The sequence below is a fragment of the Aotus nancymaae genome, unplaced genomic scaffold, assembly GCF_030222135.1.
Source record: "Aotus nancymaae isolate 86718 unplaced genomic scaffold, 86718_ANA_hifiasm-v0.15.2.pri h1tg000011l, whole genome shotgun sequence".
In the NCBI taxonomy this organism is placed as follows: domain Eukaryota; kingdom Metazoa; phylum Chordata; class Mammalia; order Primates; family Aotidae; genus Aotus; species Aotus nancymaae.
In genome coordinates this window covers 42,674,882-42,692,470 of record NW_026988422.1, presented here as the reverse complement: position 1 = coordinate 42,692,470, position 17,589 = coordinate 42,674,882, and the positions used below count along the sequence as shown (strand labels likewise).

Below are 17,589 nucleotides of genomic sequence, written 5' to 3'. Positions count from 1 at the left end.
AAGGAGGGGGGCCCAGCTGTTCCCACTGCTCTCACCACATGGGAGCAGCCTCTCTCCCACCTTCCCTCCATATGATCCCCCATCAAGCTACTCTACATGCCAGGGAAAACCAACTAAATTAAACCTCGAAACCCAGATTTTCCTTTCTCCCTATCCTCAGCCCAACCTGGCTGGCTCAAGTCCCTGCACTGAGAGTCTCTGTTCCACCTGTCTTCCCACCACCTCCAGGCCTCCCAGCTGCTGTCCAACACTGCCCCATGACCGGCAGACCCTTCTCATGGAGGGGGAGGTAGATGGCAGCAGGGGTGAGGGTGGCAGCATGTCTCATTCACCCTGCCCCACCTGCAAACTTGACTGCAGTGATGGAGGATGAGTGCTCGTCCAGGGTCTGCTGTAGGCTGTACTCCCGCCCCGCATCCAGCACGTGGATCAGCCGGTCCCGGCTCGCCGATGCTAGCAGTTTCAGACCTGGGGTTGGAAGAACTTCATCAACCCATGAGTGCCCTGAACTTCCTTATCTGGGCCTGGCAAAGAGCCCCGAGGGAACTGAGCCCCATACCCCAAGCCATGTGAACCACGGAGCAAGGACAGAGCTGTCCTCCTCTAAACCAGCAAAGACCCCAGTGATCCAAAGGATTACCAACACACATCCAAGAGCCAGGACAGATATAAGTGGCACCAGCAGGACTGAGTGAGCCCTGGGCCATTCCGGGCATTCTCCTGACCTGTGTCTGGCTTAGAATACTCCAGGCACAGAATCTCAGAGTCATGGGCCTCCACCTTCAGCATCTCACTGAGGGACTGAAGTTCATGCACCCTGAAAAGATGAGAAGAGGTGGGAAGAGGTCATGGACAGGCCGCAGGAAGGACTTACACCCCCTCCTCTGCTACATTTTGTCCCCCTACCTTTTTTCCCTTTTTTGAACTTTTAGGCATAGAGAAAAGTTGCTGAAAGAATAGAAAGCTTCCATATTTCCCTTACCCAGCTTTCCCTAACAATAGTGCAATTATCAAAACTAGGAAATTTATGTTGGTACAATACTGTTAACTAGAGACCTTACTCAAATGTTACCAGTTTTCCCACTATGTCCTTTTTCTTGACCCCAGATCCTATGCAGAGTCCAAATTGCATTGAGTTTCTTCTCCTTAGACTTCTGTCGTATGTAACAGTCCTTCAGTCTTTCCTGACCTTTCATGATCTTGACGCTTTTGAAGAGTAGTGATTGCTCTGTGGTATGTACCTCAATTTGAGTTTGTCAGATGTTTTCTCATACTTACATTGAGTTATGCATTTTTGTTAAGAACACCACAGAAACATTGTCACACCCTTCTTAGTACATCCTATCTTGGGCTTCATGATGTTGATACGAGGATGTTAATCTTGATCGCTTGGTGAAGATGATTTCTGATAGGTTTACTCATTGTAAAGTTATTATCTTTCCCTTGTCGATAAATATTTTGTGGTCCAACATTTTTGAGTCAAACTCTCCCTAAAGTTCTAAATACCTGACTCTGCACCATGAGAGGCAGTCAGTACCCACCCTGGGCCTGCCATTACCTAAGTGTGCCCATACGGTCCCCAGATGCTAGATGCTGTCCATTGGGGCTGACGCACACAGAGCGGATGCCCACACGGGGATCCATCAGGGATGCATCAGCTTTCTCCCCTCCAGGCAGCTCTGTGTCCAGCAGGGCCTGGGTGTTCCCATCCACGTAGATGATTTTAATGAGGTCCTAGTGGAACAGGTTAGAAGAGGCGGATGAGGAAGGCCTGACCAGTACAGCTGCGAGGGGAGAGAAACCTGGGCAAAACCTACCCTTGGACCACAGAACACAGCCAAATGAGGGCTAGAAGGCCAAGGTCTAGGGGCCCAGTTCCCAAAATCAAGGTGCAGAAGCTGTGGGGATAGGGGCACTGAGGGTGCAGTGGGGGCCCCACGGCCTCAGGCTCACGTTGCTGAGGATGTTTCGGTGCAGGGTGGAGCCATGCACCCCAGAGCTCTCTGTGTTCCACAGGCGGATGGTGTTGTCTGAGGAGCAGGTAATAAAGGAACTGGGGGGCAGGCAGGCCTGGTTACTGTCCTTCACCTCGGGGTAGACCTGAAGGGGCCGAGGGAACACAATCAGGCCTCCATTTGGAAGCAGTCCCCTGCCTACCCAAGAAGATGGAAGGGAATGGGATGGAAGAGGGAATGGTAGCCAGAACTCAGCCCAGTGCCTGCCATGGGCCGTAATTGGTATATACTCTTCATCATGACCACGGGGAAGCACGTTAACCTGGCACCCACTATCTATCAGCCACTCTTCCATGTCTCCCACTTAAATTATTTCACTTTATTCTTACAACAATTAGGTAAATCAAGTATCATTTTACACTGAGGAAGCTGAGGCTTGGTCAAGTTCATTAACTTGTCCAAGATCACTGAGGCAAAACTAAGGATGGGGCACACTGGGGAAGGCTGTAACATGCAAACTCAGTCCCCAGGATCTATCACAGGGAAGTCACTAGACAAACAGGGAGGCAGCGGGAACATAAGGTTATACTTGGGGATCCCCATTTTCTGTCCTCCAAATGGTACCCCAGCCAACCTGGCCAGTCTCCAGCCAGCCCACATACCTCCACGCTCCAGACGCAGGAAGAATGATACAGGGCCGAGTACACCTTGCCCACTTTCTTGGGGTCCCTCACATCCCAAACATAAATGCTATGATCATTGTACACACAAGACAGCCACTGATTAGCAGGATCAAAGGTCAAGGCAATGGTGTCTGGATACTTGGCATTGGCCACTCCAGAGAAGAGGTGACTGTAGGGAAAGGACAGGGCACATGGGTGAGACTGGAGGGAATGAAACGGGAAGCCAATCCACAATGGAAGGAGTGTTGTGTGAGGAGCCCTCCCAGACCCGCAGGTTTGGAAGTAAGTTGCTTGCGAGTAGGAAGGAGCCCCTACCAGCCATCCACAGGAACTTGACCCGGCACTAGCTGCTGGGCATGGTGTTTAGGTGAACACAGTTTCGCAGAACACCAATGTTAGACAAGGGAATTCTATGGCTGTGATGGGGCAAAACAAAAACAAGACTACTCTGTGCACAGATAAAAACGAGATCACCATACAAACCACAGCAATGACCAAACACCACCCTTTCCCATCTACGTGACTGCGGGCGGCTTTTTTACCAAATACAGCTTTAGCCCCATACCTTTCCTTCACCTCTTAGATATTATCTAATCCCATAAGCCCCTCCCAACACCCACTTACTGAGACTCTCCACAATTTTCCACAGTGTGGGGTCTCCTTGGTTGCAACAAGTACCAATAAACCCAAATTCTTCTGTCTAACGAGGTGTTCCCAGTAATCTCTGGGCCATCAATACACTCTTCACCTGCTCCCTGAAGCACTGCCAAGAAAGACTGGGCAGGGGCAAGGCTACGAATGGAGGAAGGGGGCCCATGTAGCTCACCTGGCCTCAGTGACGCTGGCAATGTCTGTCCCCAGAGCATGGGGTCGGGGCAGGGTGGTAAGGAAGTGCAGGTTAGAGGGGTTGAAAAGGCGCACGGTGCCATCAGCACAGCCACAGAAGATGTAGTCTTGGCTCACAGAGATGCAGTGGGCCACTGTGGTCTGTGGGCAGAGTGGCTCAGCTCAGCAAGGCCACCTGCCCACTCACTCAGTAGTCTCTCCTCCCCGCCCATCAACAGTCACTTGCCAAGAGGAGGGACCAGCCAAGGCAGGGGCAAGGGAAAAACTGCCCAGCTGCTCCGTCCTGAGCCCCTCAGCCCCGTGCAGCCGGGAGACAGGAATCAGGGATTCTTCTAAGGCACCAGAGGATCCAGTAGGAAAAGCCCAGTGAAGAGAAAGAAACAGCGTAAGAGAGAGAGGAAGGTGCAGGCACCACTTACTGTGAAGCTGTCTGTGTTCTGAGCAGAAGAGGAAAGCAAGGGAAAGAGAGACAGAAAGAGCAGAGAGGAGGCAGTTATACAGATCACCAAGGGCTGGAACTGGGCCAAGCTCTAGCTCCCTCAAGCTTCATTCTCCTGGGATCTCATGTAGTAAGGGCCCAGCTCCTACTCTGAAGCCCTGGGCACTAGTTCTCCCCTGAACTGAGATATGGGCTGACCCTACCCTTGAGGATGGAGGTACTTACCCTCAGCTCCACCCACTTGTCCAAAAGCCTCCGATCACTGAACTCACACAGCAGCCCCGAGGACGTGATGCAGAAAGTGCTGTCCGCCTTCTTGCCTCTGCCACAGGCCACGTCAGTGAATAGGTTGTTCCTCAGCTCTCCCAGCAGCCCTGAGCGGCCCAGCAGGGGCACAGTGGCATTCACCTGTGGAGGCACACCAGTGTTATCCCCCTATCCACTCCAGAGCCTGCCCCTGCAAACTAGGCCCCAGGAGAGGATGGGGGACGCCCCCAGGCCCCCTTGCTCTTTTAGCCTACTCCTCAGCCCAGACAGCATTTGGTTCATCCAAAACTTCTGCAGGACTGCTGGGGATGCAGAGAGAGGCCCAGGTGAAGCAGAGCTCCTGGGGAGGGCTGAGCAGGCCCTGGCCAGGGCCCTGGTGGGTACTCCCAGCCTCAGCACCTCACCTTTGAGGTCTTGCTGTCATCAAGATACCAGAATTTGATGTGCCGGTTGCCTGCAGTTACAAAGTAGCTGCAATCCTCAGAGAAAGACACTGCTGTCACCCGACTGGACACTTTGTTGGAGGCCACCACAATGTTTTTCTGGAGGGGATGCCAAAGGGAAGAATCAAGGCTCTGTCTCTTGGAGCTAAGAAGACAGTGACTCAGAGAATGGAGGAGAGTTAGAATTTGTACTTGAAAAAGTGGTTTTTTTCCCAGAATTTACTGGCTGGAAAAAGAGGGGTGGGGAAAGAATCCCTTTCTAGAGGAGCTGAAAAGATTTGTTTCCTGCAGAAGGCCTTGTAAGGTATAAAATTAGCCCCCTTCTACCAACATGCTTGGCTACACGGTTGCTCTTCTCTGCTTCAAATCCTTTTCTACAATGAGAAGGGTTCAGTGGGGTGGATGGAGCAGTGCAGGTCAGTAGTCTCTTGCCTCCCCAGCTGACATTTGACCACTGTGAGGCTGCCAGGCCACCCCACTCAGCCACTCACCTTCCAGGCCCACACGTTGACGATCATGTCATGCTGGTAGCCCACAGAGACAATGTACTTGGCGCTAGGAGAGAAGGCCACACAAGCCACACCATACTTGTGCTCCTGCAGCTCAGCCACCTGGCTACGCTCTGCCACGTCCCAAACCCGCACGGCGGGCATGTGCCCACTCTGCAGGGAGGCAAGAACCGGAAGTGAGTTCTGTGGGCCAAGATGGCCAGGGGGAGACCTATGTTAATTCTAGCTAAATAATTATAAGCTTGCTTGGCTCAGAGTAGACTGAAGTTTATACACTGAACTAAACTATATTATTAGTTCAGTTAATTAGAAATCAAGTGGCAACAGGAGGCCTAAGGTAAAGACCATCTGAGAGCTCAGTAATACTGGAGAATACCGGTGTGGTTGCAGAGCAGGCAATACTGCTCTGGTCCCACAAATGCCTTCTCAACATGGAGACTGCATGAGGGTCTCGTAAAGAGGGCTTGTGCAAAGATCTCTGAGAAGGGAGGTGACCTCTGCATGGGAGCTGGCAAGGAGGAGAAAAGCCCTGCAGGGCAGAGATCACAGAACGCCTCAGGCTCTGCCTAGGTTCTCAGAATATGGAGTGATTTTAATTGCTCTACGTCCTCAATGCAACCTTGATAAAAGCCCCTGGATGCACTGGGTGTGGTCAGAGCAGGTGGCTCCTCATCTGCTATACTTCTGATGTAGCCGAACCCTGATAACAAACTCAGAGTACTAGTTTAGCATGTCTTAGAAGGATCTCAAGTGCTTTCTGCCAGGCTATCTTAGATACCCCTGCACCTTTCCCTTCCACGCCCATAAGATCTATGAGATTATGCACATAATAAAAGTGTTTGGAGCACAGAGCTGGGGGGCCAACAGTTCCCACGCTTGCGTTGGTCCCCTGGACCCATGCTGTACATTCTACTCTTGCGTCTCTGTCTTTACTTCCTTTTCTCAATCCCTCATCACCACTGGGACTAAGGGCACCCACGTACAGGGTTGGGGCTGGTACCCAACAACTTCTTAAGTTCTCCACAGGCATACAGAACCACCCCCCTTAGCCTTCCAGAGCGGGGCCCTTGCCTCCTCAGCTACTGGATACCATCCCTCCCCGCTCAACCAAAAGTTGAGTGGGGTGCTATACAGGGCAGGGAACAGAGGAAATATGATAAAGATCTGAGAGCAACACTGATTATCAGGGAGAAAGCGGCCCCAGATTTTACTCAGCATCTCTGGGCAGTCTGTACCTCTGTTTGCTCAAAGCTCCCTGAATGGTTCTGATGGGCGGCCGGCGTTGAGAGCCACTACCACTCAGGTCTATTTCTGCCCCTAGTAAGACCACGCCGGGACAGAGGTGTTCCTCCTGAGCCCAGCAGGGGGCCCCCGAGGATAAGGAATATTTAAGGCAGAGGTTTCCAAAGCACAATTCCCTGACCAGTGGCAACAGCACCATCTGGGAACTTGTTACAAATACAAATTTCAGAGCCCCATCCCAGACCTACAGAATCAGAATCTCTGAGGACCGGCCCAGTGAGGTCTGCTTTCACAAGCCCTCCGGGTGATTCTGATGTACACTAAAGCTTGAGAACCACTGTTTTAAGGTACAGTGAAAACCAGGATTTGGTGTCTGTTTCAGAAGTCAAAGTGACAGCAGGCCTAGGACTGCAGCTCTCCTCTGCTGAGGCGAGCCCACCCGCCCTCTTTACAGTACTGCCAGCCCTCTTCCTCACTCACCTCTCCAGTGACCAAGTACTTGCCATCAGGGGAGAAGGCAAGGGCAGTGATGGTTTTCCTGCAAGAGATGGGGCAAGCTCAGAGGGGCACTGGCAGCCTGGCCTAAGCCTAGCTCTATCCCAGCCTCTCCAGAGGTGAGACCAGCAGACACCAATGGCACATGTGGCACTTCTCCACCTGGCCCTAGGGCCCAACCAGGTCCCAGCCCCCAGAGCCATAGAGACTCTAGACAGTGCCCTTCTCACAGCCCCCAGAAAGAAGAGGTATCCTGAGGACTCAGGCCCATTTACCTGGAACTGTTGAGGATGTGGTGCTGTTTGTGTTTCCGGGGATTGAACAACACAACCACACACCTGAGGAGAGGAGCAGACACCAGGCTCAGCACCAAACCACAGCTCCCCAGGAACCCTCCAGGCCACCCGGGACTTCTGGTCACCCAGCAGAGGGAGCTGGGCAGAGAGAGCTCAGAAGGGCTCTGCTGCTTTTTTTTTTCTTTGAGACAGGGTCTCACTCTGACACCCAGGCCGGAGTGCAGTGGTGCAAACATGGCTCAACACAGCCTCGACTTTTCAAGCAATCCTCACACCTTAGCCTCCCTAGTAGCTGGAACCACAGGCGTGTGTCACCATGCCAGTAATTTTTGTATTTTTTGTAGAGAGAGGCTAGTCTTTTGCCCAGGCTAGTCTTGAACTCTTGAGCTCAAGTGATCTGCCTCCCAAAGTGCTGGGATTACAGCACAAGCCATCGCACCCAGCCTCCACTGCTTTCTTCTGGCAACCTGTTTTTGCTCCTTTTCCCCATCCAAAAGAGCCTATCTCTGTAGCCCCACAAGGGTGAAAGGGCTCCCTGGAAGCCTGTCCCCACTACAGTCCCTAAATACCAGCTGTCTCTCTGGTCATACCCACAAAGGGTAGCAGGGACACAGGCCATCCCACAGCCCTTGTGCATAGCTCAGGAAGGGGTGTAGGAGGGAAGAAGAAATGTGATTTGGGCAAAGCAGGCCTCAGGTGTACAGCCTGTACGCAGGCTTGGGGCCACACGTACGTATATCAAGCATGTGTGCCTTAAGATGTAAGGCCTCGTTTGCACCCATGTGTGTACTTGGCAAGAGCTGGCCCCCCACACCCTCCATGTGTTGAGTGAGGAAGGAAATGGGAGGCCAGGCATGGGGCCACACAGCAGAGAGGCTCAGTCAGATAGGGTAGGGGGAGAGAGAGCCTGAGAAGGCCCAGGATAGCCTTACAGTGCCACGGAGGTCACAGGCCCCACCTTGAAAATCCCTGGCCCCAAGAAACCTGAGACGAGCTCCCCTGACTGCCAGAAGCAGATATTCAAGGACTCTGCCTGCATCGCAGAGAAGGCGGGGCAACCTCTCCCATCAGGCAGCAAGGCTGCTGGATGGAATCAGGTCCTGCCTTTCCAGAGGCACCTCTGGAGAGGGAAGCTGGGTAGTAGGAATCAGGGGCAAGAAGCCAAAGGCCAACAGCCAGGCAGCTTCTCCTCAGGCTTCTTGGCCGTCAGCAGGCCCTGGCCCGTTACCCCTTCTGCCTCACCTCTTCATTAGCACTGAACTAGCAGACAGGAGCAAGCCTCGACTAGGAAAGGCAGGAAGGAGGGAAAGGGCAGATAGCTACTTCCCCCAGACCTGACTTTCCCGAATGGGACTTCACTGCAGCCCCTGTATCTGAACACCACTACTGGCTGGAACCTTGAACGGAGGTGGGTGCAAGCTGCTAGTGAATGCTAAGCATCTTGGGCTCAATAAACCATTTCAATATGCAAATTTAGGGACACTGGGACCTCCAATGTGACCAGATATGCCCAGAACTGCCAGGCTGACCAACAGCTGTGGAATGCCTGCGCCACATCATCTTCTCCTCAAATCTGCCAACTCCTCCTCACTATTTTATTTCTTCTTCTTTCTCCATTTCCTACTCTTTCCTTGTTCCTGTTTCCTTTCTCTTTTTTTGGTTTGTTTGTTTGTTTTTTTGAGACAAAGTCTCACTATGTTGCCCAGGCTGGTCTTGAACTCCTGGGCTCAAGCAATCCTCCTGCCTCATCCTCCCAAGTAGCTGGGATTACAGGCCCATGCTACCCTACTCAGCCCTTCCTTTTTTTTTTTTGGAGACAGGGTCTCGCTTTGTCACCCAGGCTGGAGTGCAGTGGCTCAATCTCAGCTGACTGCAACCTCCATCTCCCAGGTTCAAGCAATTCTCCTGTCTCAGCCACCCGAGTAGCTGGGATTACAGGCATCCATCACCAAGTCTGGCTACTTTTTTTGTATTTTTAGTAGAGACGGGGTTTCACCATATTGGTCAGGCTTTTCTTGAACTCCTGACCTCAGGTAATCCACCCGCCTTGGCCTCCCAAAGTGTTGGGATTACAGATGTCAGTCACTGCGCCCAGCCAGATTTATTTAGATTTTAATACTTCATGTAGTGTATAAAAAGTAATAACCCCAGGCCCGCCACCATCGTGAATTCAGAGCTCAGAAAGTTCTCAGGGGTTAACCAATGTTTTCTGAACCTTCTTCCAATCTGTGCTGACCTGAGGCCCTCTGCAGGCACGTCTCTCCAGCAAAGGCTTCTAGTCTGAATGGGTACAAGTTCCCTGGCTTTTGGATTTGTTACACAGGAACCACGGTAGAGGGCTTCAGCTGAGAGTTTATCTAATTGAATTGACTTGACACATAATCCAGCCAACGATATTCCAAATCCAGAAAAACTGGGCTCTATGTGCAATCTCATGAGTTTTGCCTTAATTCTCATCCCAAAGCAGCATTTTGGCCTTTAAAGGGCAGTGCATCGGACTGCTTAAAACGCTTTTCATGTCACTGCATCCAAACTCAGTCTTCCTGGGACATGACATCCTGTCTCCTCCTCCTATGTTCAGCTCCACGGTGGAAGGAGGAGGGTGGATGAAGCGTGCGTGTGTGCAGGAACACTATATAGACAGAAGGATGGCTGGCTAAAGGGAATGAGGCGAACTCTCCATCCTCTAATACCCCGCCTGGCCCCAGTACAGACTAAGAAACTCTCAGGTGTGGCACAGAAGAGCTAAGCAAGAAAAGGAACCACATAGAGGTCGTCGCTTAAGTGAGAATTTTTATTTGGAAGCCATCCAACATGAGAAACAGAAAGACAGCAAGAGAGAGCCTGAAAGGCCCAGGAAAACCTTACAGTGCCATGGAGGTCCCGGGCCCCACCCCGAGAATCCCTGGACCCAAGAAACCTGAGAAGAACCCCCGCTGACTGCCAGAAGCAGACAATCAAGGACTCTGCCCACCTCGCAGAGAAGGTGGGGGCAACCTCTCCCACCAGGCAGCAAGGCTGCTGGATGGAATAAGGTCCTGATTCCACGGTCAAAGTTCCACATGCAGGGATGGTAATGTAGATGCTGAAGTGAGAGCGGCATGGCCAAGGTTCCCTGTGTGCCTGGCTTGTTGAGGTCCAACCTGTTCTCAAAAGCAGCAAGGGGCCTTCTCAGCCTTCTTGGTGAACTCTGAGCAAGCTCCTAGGTCAGCCAGGGAGAGGAGGGCGGGACCTGGTTTGTATCAGTCTTTCCCTCCACATCCCCTGACCCTGCCCAGCTGGGTGAGCCCTTCCTGCAGTGCTGGCTGGGATTTCACCACATGCCAAGGGCTAGGTTGGCCCAACCAGCTGAGTCCTGCAACTCAGCACCTGAGGGTGCAGAGCAGCTGCTCACTCTCACGGGGAGGGTGTAAGGCCACAGGTCCATCCAGGCCTCAACATGGGGGAGTCATGTGGTGGAGCACCCGCACCAGGTGCTGGGCCCACTGCCCAGGAAGGGCCAAGCCTTCAACATCCACCTTCCCGACACAGGTCTGGGCCTGCTGCTACCACAGAGAGCCCAGGATTCCCACAGGATCCACCTCCTACCACTCTCCATCCCCCGATGGGATGAGCCACGCATGAGGCAGCACAGACAGGGAGCAGGACACAGGAGATCCAGCCAGAGACCCTGGGCCTTTGAATGTTTTTCTTTCAGATCAGGTAAAGTCTGAGAGTGACTCACAGAGGCACATCAAAGGGGCTTCCAGCCTCGCTCAAAAGTCGCCCTCTAGCCCTATCTATCATTACAACCCTTCCTGCATCACTGCAACTGCTTATACTGCTTCCAAAGTACACATCAACTGGTAATATTCCATATAACTTACATTGGGGGGAGGGGATCTATCTTCAGACACCAGACTGCCAGTTCTGTGAGGATGGTATTTCTGTTTTACTTACTGTTAAATTCCCAGGGCCTAGAAGATAGGCATTCAGTAAATATTTGTAAATGAGTGAATCTATCTTCAAGTCACTAGCTACAAGATCTCAAAGCCCTGGCTGCCAAGGAACCTCCTGGGTAGCAGCGTGTGAAGCAGGGCCCTGGGGAGCGCTCCATGGTTCTCCCGTACCTCAGGCATTTAGGACTGCTTGATGCTCGAGGGCAGCGTAGCAGTGGAAAGAGCAGAACATGAGGTCACGGGCCTGTCTGCTCACACACTGAGTGATCCTGGGTACCAAGTCCCAGGCTTTTCTTCTCTCAGGTCCCCGGTCTCTCTACTATCCCTGGCGAGTGCCCTACAGAGAATAAGAAGGTAGCTCTGTGCCCCTTCATTCAGCTCAGGTGTCACTGAATACAGTTCAGGAGGAGGATTCCAACACACCCAGTGCAATGCTTCGAAGCTGAGGATCTCAACATAAATTCTAACATGGGCTGGGTAAATGGAGGGCATTCTCAGGAGAGCAGGGTTTCCCTCTTCTCCTCTCCACTTAAAGCAACCAAGAGATCTCTTCTTAGCTGCTGGCTACACCCCGTCACCTTGCTAGGACACTTCCCACCTCAGCGGAGGAGCGGCCGTGCGCAGAGCACTCACCAGGCCACTCTGGCATGGGAGCCAGGAGAAACCCATTCTCAGGACTGGCTGACTCCGCATGGGCACCAGGGGCTGTGCTGGGTTCAAAAGCCCATCAACCTTCCACCAAGCCAGTGGGGAAAAGGCCCAACTCAACCAAGTCTCTCAAAGGGACTGTCTGGCCTCCTCTGGCAGGGGGCTTCCCGTGGGAAACAACAGCCAAGGGTGAACTCCAGGGAACAGATGCAGGAGGCACTAGGACAGGCTCCACGCTCGGCCTGGAGTCCTACCAACCTCTGCCTGACACGCTGCCTGCCCTCCTTCCCTGTGCTGTTTCATTTCCTTTCAGAAAACTTTGTTTTGGTTTGATATTCGCCTCTGGGCCTCAGAGCATTTTCTGAGTTTTGTTTCTCTCCTTGTTTCTAGGATACCTGAGCTGGCTCCTAGAGCAACAGACACAGGAGGAACCAGAGCGCGGGGGCTGGGGGCAGCGTTAGGATGATCAGATAGGAAAAGGGGGGAGACGAGGAGGGAGGGAAGAACCTGCTTGTGCTCACACAGACTCTGGTGGCCTCCAACATCACAGCAGCACATCAGGGAGCTCTAGGACACAGCAAAACTCAAACACACAGCAAGAAGCCATTCACACAGAGGACTTGAAGTTCTAAGAAACCAAAAGTTCAGGGAACAGATTAAGGGCATTGCCCAGGGCTGGCCTAAGCCAAGCACACACACTCAGAAAACCTACTAGAGGTTCCATCAGGGAAGTCTCTACACGACCTGGAAGGATAATGACTCCCAGGCACAGGCACTGGGCTGAGACCTGCCCATGAACATGCATAAGCACACGCCCTTGAAGGCCAGGCCTAGAGCCCAGGGGTGTGTGAGGAAGAAAGCGGGCAGGACTCCACACTCCCCAGGGCAGGGACACAGGGCTCAGCATGCACCAAGTAGCACCCCAAGGCCTTTTCTGCCTATGCTACATCCAGCCCCAGCCCCACCTGCAACAAGAGAGAACCTGGCTTTCCCAGGCAGAGGCAAGAACAAGTGGAATTCCCCTGAGGCAGGCTGCACACGCTTATCCAGTAGAGAGGTCTTTCCATCAGCTTGCTGCTCTGGGAGAAAACAGAGGCTCCCACAGCACCCCTACTGCAGCCATTAAACACCAAGGGCACTCGGGAAAGACACTGACCCTAAACCCAGGGGTAGAAGTCTCCCTGACACAGACTCAGCTGCCCATAAATTGGGCTCTTCTCATTCAAAGGGCAGGTAGGCAGCTTAGAGGAAAAGCAACTGTTAAAAATAAGCAGTAAGTGTGGTCTTTCCCGACCCTGTGCCATTTTCACCACCACAGCTCTATAGTCATACTTAGGTTAGAACCCAAATACACACACTAGCTATGTTACCTCAAGCAAAATGCTTAACCTTTTTTGTTTTTTAAGAGACAGGGTCTCACTGTGTCACCCGAGCTGCAGTGCAGTGGCATGATCATAGTTCACTGCAGCCTTGACCTCCTGGGCTCAAGCAATCCTCCCACCTCAGCCTCCCAAGTTGCTAGGACTACAGGCACATGCCACCACACCCAGCTAATTTTTTCATTTTTACTTTTATGTAGAGACAGGGTTCTCACTATGTTGCCCAGGCTGGTTTCAAACTCTTGGTCTCAAGCAATCCTCTCTGCCTTGGCTTCCCAAAGCGCTGGGATTACAGGCATGAACCAACGCGTCAGGTCTGCTTAACCTCTTTGAATCTCAATTTCCTCCTCTAAAATATGGAAGTGATAAGAGTACCAACCTCAAAGTGTTGCTCAGAGTATTAAATAATTTATATAAAGTGCTTAAAAAGTGCCTGGGCATAGAATAAGTGCAGCCATGCATCACATAATAACATTCTGGTCAACAGTGAAGGGCATGTATGACAGTGGTCCCATAAGATTACAATGAAGCTAAAATATTCCCATTACTGAGTGACATCTTGATGATCCTGACCCTATGTAGTTCTATGTGCTAGGCTAACATGTGTGTTTGTGCCTTTGTTTTTTTTAAAAAAAAAGTTCAAAAAGTAAAAAAAAAAAAAAAATTTAAGCTTATAGAATAAGATATAAATAAAATACTTCCGGGCCAGGCATGGTAGCTCACACCTGTAATCTCAGCACTTTGGGAGACCAAGGCGGACGGATCACTTGAGGTCAGAAGCTCAAGACCAGCCTGGCCAACATGGCAATAACCTGTCTCTACTAAAAATACAAAAATTAGCTGGGCGTGGTGGTGGATGCCTGTAATCCCAGCTACTCAGGAGGCTGAGGCAGGAGAAACATTTGAACCCAGGAGACAGAGCTTGCAGTGAGCAAAGATTGTGCCACTGCACTCCAGCCTGGGTGACAGAGGGAGACTCCGTCACAGGAAAAAAAAAAAAAAAAAAGAAAATATTTTTGTAGAGCTGTACTGTGTTTCTGTTTTACACTAAGTGTTACTGCAAGAGTCAAAAAGTCAAAAAAATTACAGTTTATAACACAAGAAAGTTACAGTGAGTTAGGTTAATCTATTATTGAAGAAAAATATGTTCTTAAAATAAATGTAATGTAGCCAAGTGTACAGTGTTTGTAAAGTGTACAGCAATGTTCTGGCCCCTCATACTCACTCACCACTCACTCACTGACTCACCCAAAACAACTTCCAGTCCTGGAAGCTCCATTCATGTAAGTGCCTTATACAAGAGTGCCTTTTTAAAGAATATTTTATATGGTATTTTTACTGTACTTTTTCTATGTTTAAATATACAAATACCATCGTATTAGGATTATGTACAAGATTCAGAACAGTAACCTGCTGTGCAGGTTTGTAGCCTAGGCACAACCGGCTTCACCAAGTAGCCTAGGTGTGTAGCAGGCTCTACTATCCAGGTTTGTGTAAGTGTACTCTAACATGCACACAGCAACAAAACTGGCAAACAACACATTTCTTCAGCACACATCCCCATCATTAAGTAACACATGACTGTACTTGATAAAGGCAGCTTTTTTGTTGGTCGTGGCTTGTTTCTTTTGAGACAGTGTCTCCTTTTGTTGCCCAGGCTGGAGTGCAGTGGCGCAATCTCGGCTTACTGCAACCTCCATGTCCTGGGTTCAAGTGATTCTCATGCCTTAGCCTCTGGAGCAGCTGGGACTACTAGTACCTGCCACCACACCCAGCTAATTCTTTGTGTGTTTTTGGTAGAGACAGGGCTTCACCATGTTGGCCAGGCTGGTCTTGAACTCCTGACCTCAAGTGATTTGCCCACCTCGGCCTTCCAAGGTGCTGGGTTTACAGGTGCACCCAGCCCAATAAAGGGAGCTTTTTTGATGGGGGTGATAAAACCAAGCAAATCATGTATCTAGTATAAAAACTATAAAAGCTGTTATGAAAATTACATTGGGGAACGAAGTAGGCATTACCAAGCTAATAGCAGAGTAAGAAAGTACAGCCGCGGCCCTTCTCATTTTCACATTCCTGCGCCTATCACCATGGAACAGAGGGAGCCAGAAGCAGGAGGGGTTCTAAGCTTTCTGCAGAAGCCTGAAGAAACTATGGTTGGAGGTTTCTCACTTATAGGAGCAGAGGAGTGAAAAGGCAGCAAGAGAAAGAATAGTAGCCCAGTCCTCTACTTCTCTTCTACGGCACTGATCTCTCTCAAAGTGACTAGAACAGACGAATATTCATAGCAGCATTATTCATAATAGCTAAGAAGTAGAAACAAGCTAAATGTCCATCAACTGAAGAACAGATAAAATGTGGTACATCCATGCAATGCAGCCACAGAAAGGAATAAGAAGGTAGTGATACGACATAGATTAACCTTGAAAACATTATGTTGGCAGGCGTGGTGGCTCACGCTTGTCATCCCAGCACTTTGGGAGTCTGAAGTGGGGGGATTGCTTGAGCCCAGGAGTTTGAGACTAGCCTAGGCAATACAGTTAGACCCTGTCTCTACAAAAAATGGAAAAATTAGCTGGGCACAGTGGTACACACACATCACCCCAGCTACTCAGGAGGCTAAGGCAGGAGGCTGAGGCAGCAGTCAGTCATGATTGCACCACTGTACTCCAGGCTGTGCAACAGAAAGAAGCCTGTCACTAAAGGCCAAATACAGTGTTATCTGATTCAATTTATGTGAAATATCCGGAACAGGCAAATTAATGGAGACAGATTAGCGGCTGCCTAGGGATGAAGGTCTGGTGAGGTTGGCATGGGAATGAAGAGTGCCTGATAGGAACAGGGCCAGGTACGGTGGCTCACGCCTGTAATCCCAGCACTTCGGGTGGCTGAGGCAGGTGGATGGCTTGAGTTCAGGAGTTTGAGACCAGCCTGGGTAACGTGGTGAAACCCCATCTCTACAAAAAATTAGCCAGGCATGGGGGAGTGCACCCATAGTCCCAGCTACTTGGGAAGCTGAGGTGGGAGGATTGCTTGAGCATGGCGGGGTGGAGGTGCAGTGAGCCGAGATTGAGCCATTGCATTCTAGCCTGGATGACAGAGCCAGACTCTGTCTCAAAAGAAAAAAAAAGGAACAGAGTCATGAAAATATTCTAAATTTGATTGTGGTGATGGTTGCACGACTCTGTGAATACACTAAAAACTACTGAATTGGATATTTTAAATGAGTGAGTTATACGGTATATGAATTACATCTCAATAAAGCTGTTTTTTAAATGACTGGAAGGTAGTTATTGAAGGTGGTGCTGGGAACTGTGTGTAATATAAAGTGTAAATCTGTGTGTGGGAGGTGGGTTAGATAACCAAAAAGCAGGACAGGATGGCAATAATGACAGCACCTGACAAAGAACTTTTACCTGGACCTGCGTCTCTTTACAAAAATGGCACCAATACATTAACCTGGATGTATCTTCCAGACGATATGAGAAAAGCTCTGCCCACTCCAGCTGGTCTAGCATGGCTATAAATTCCCACACAACAAGATCTCTTCCAAGGAACTTACCCTGCTGGGTAGGCAACTAAACCTGATCGGGGGTCACAGGCAAGTCCTCTGCCTCCAGACACTGTAATTCCCAGCACCTTCTCCAAGGTCACCTGTTAGAGCAAGACAGAAGGGACATGTTATAGACAGAGAGTATTGCGGAAGAAGGTGCTAAAAGTACCTGGGACCATCCTGAGGCACTGGCTACTTTCCAGATGCCCATGTCTTCAGGAGAACAGAGCTATGACTTCTGTAGCTTCTTCTGTTCTCGCCACCGGGCTTGTTGATCACATGGGAAAAACCCAATGTGCATCACCTATTTTTTTTTTTTTTTTTTTTTTTTTTATTGCATTTTAGGTTTTGGGGTACATGTGAAAAACATGCAAGGTTGTTGCTTAGGTGCATACGTGGCAGTGTGATTTGCTGCCTTCCTCCCCTTCACCCATATCTGGCATTTCTCCCCATGCTATCCCTCCCCAATTCCCCACCCCCCCGCTGTCCCCCCCACTCCCCCACAACAGACCCCCATGTATAGTGCTCCCCTCCCTGTGTCCATGTGTTCTCCTTGTTCAACACCCGCCTATGAGTGAGAACATGTGGTGTTTGATTTTGTGTTCTTGTGTCAGTTTGCTGAGAATGATGTTTTCCAGGTTCATCCATGTCCCTACAAAGGACGCGAACTCCTCGTTTTTAATGGCTGCATAATATTCCATGGTGTATATGTGCCACATTTTTCCTGTCCAGTCTATCATCGATGGGCATTTGGGTTGGTTCCAGGTCTTTGCTATTGTAAACTGTGCTGCAATGAACATTCGTGTGCATGTGTCCTTATAGTAGAACGATTTATAATCCTTTGGATATATGCCCAGTAATGGGATTGCTGGGTCAAATGGAATTTCTATTTCTAGGTC

The 17,589-nt window shown here is 50.4% G+C and overlaps 1 protein-coding gene across 6 annotated transcripts in view; it reads right to left on the bottom strand.

The window, feature by feature from the left end:
• MAPKBP1 (mitogen-activated protein kinase binding protein 1) overlaps window positions 1-17,589 on the bottom strand; it is a 52,865-nt gene that overhangs the window by 10,444 nt on the left and 24,832 nt on the right. For 4 of the 6 annotated variants that reach the window (XM_012462439.3, XM_012462444.3, XM_064374884.1 and 1 more), the window contains 13 exons: window positions 16,700-16,791; window positions 7,155-7,217; window positions 6,865-6,922; window positions 5,125-5,295; window positions 4,595-4,732; window positions 4,149-4,331; window positions 3,904-3,921; window positions 3,465-3,625; window positions 2,618-2,807; window positions 1,954-2,100; window positions 1,559-1,734; window positions 726-817; window positions 343-468 (listed from right to left, as the gene is read on the bottom strand). In XM_012462439.3, the coding sequence (XP_012317862.2) occupies window positions 343-468; window positions 726-817; window positions 1,559-1,734; window positions 1,954-2,100; window positions 2,618-2,807; window positions 3,465-3,625; window positions 3,904-3,921; window positions 4,149-4,331; window positions 4,595-4,732; window positions 5,125-5,295; window positions 6,865-6,922; window positions 7,155-7,217; window positions 16,700-16,791 (1,615 nt within the window). The remainder of the gene's footprint in view (window positions 1-342; window positions 469-725; window positions 818-1,558; window positions 1,735-1,953; window positions 2,101-2,617; window positions 2,808-3,464; window positions 3,626-3,903; window positions 3,922-4,148; window positions 4,332-4,594; window positions 4,733-5,124; window positions 5,296-6,864; window positions 6,923-7,154; window positions 7,218-16,699; window positions 16,792-17,589) is intronic. The other 2 variants (XM_064374885.1, XM_012462443.3) reach the window with 1 other exon arrangement.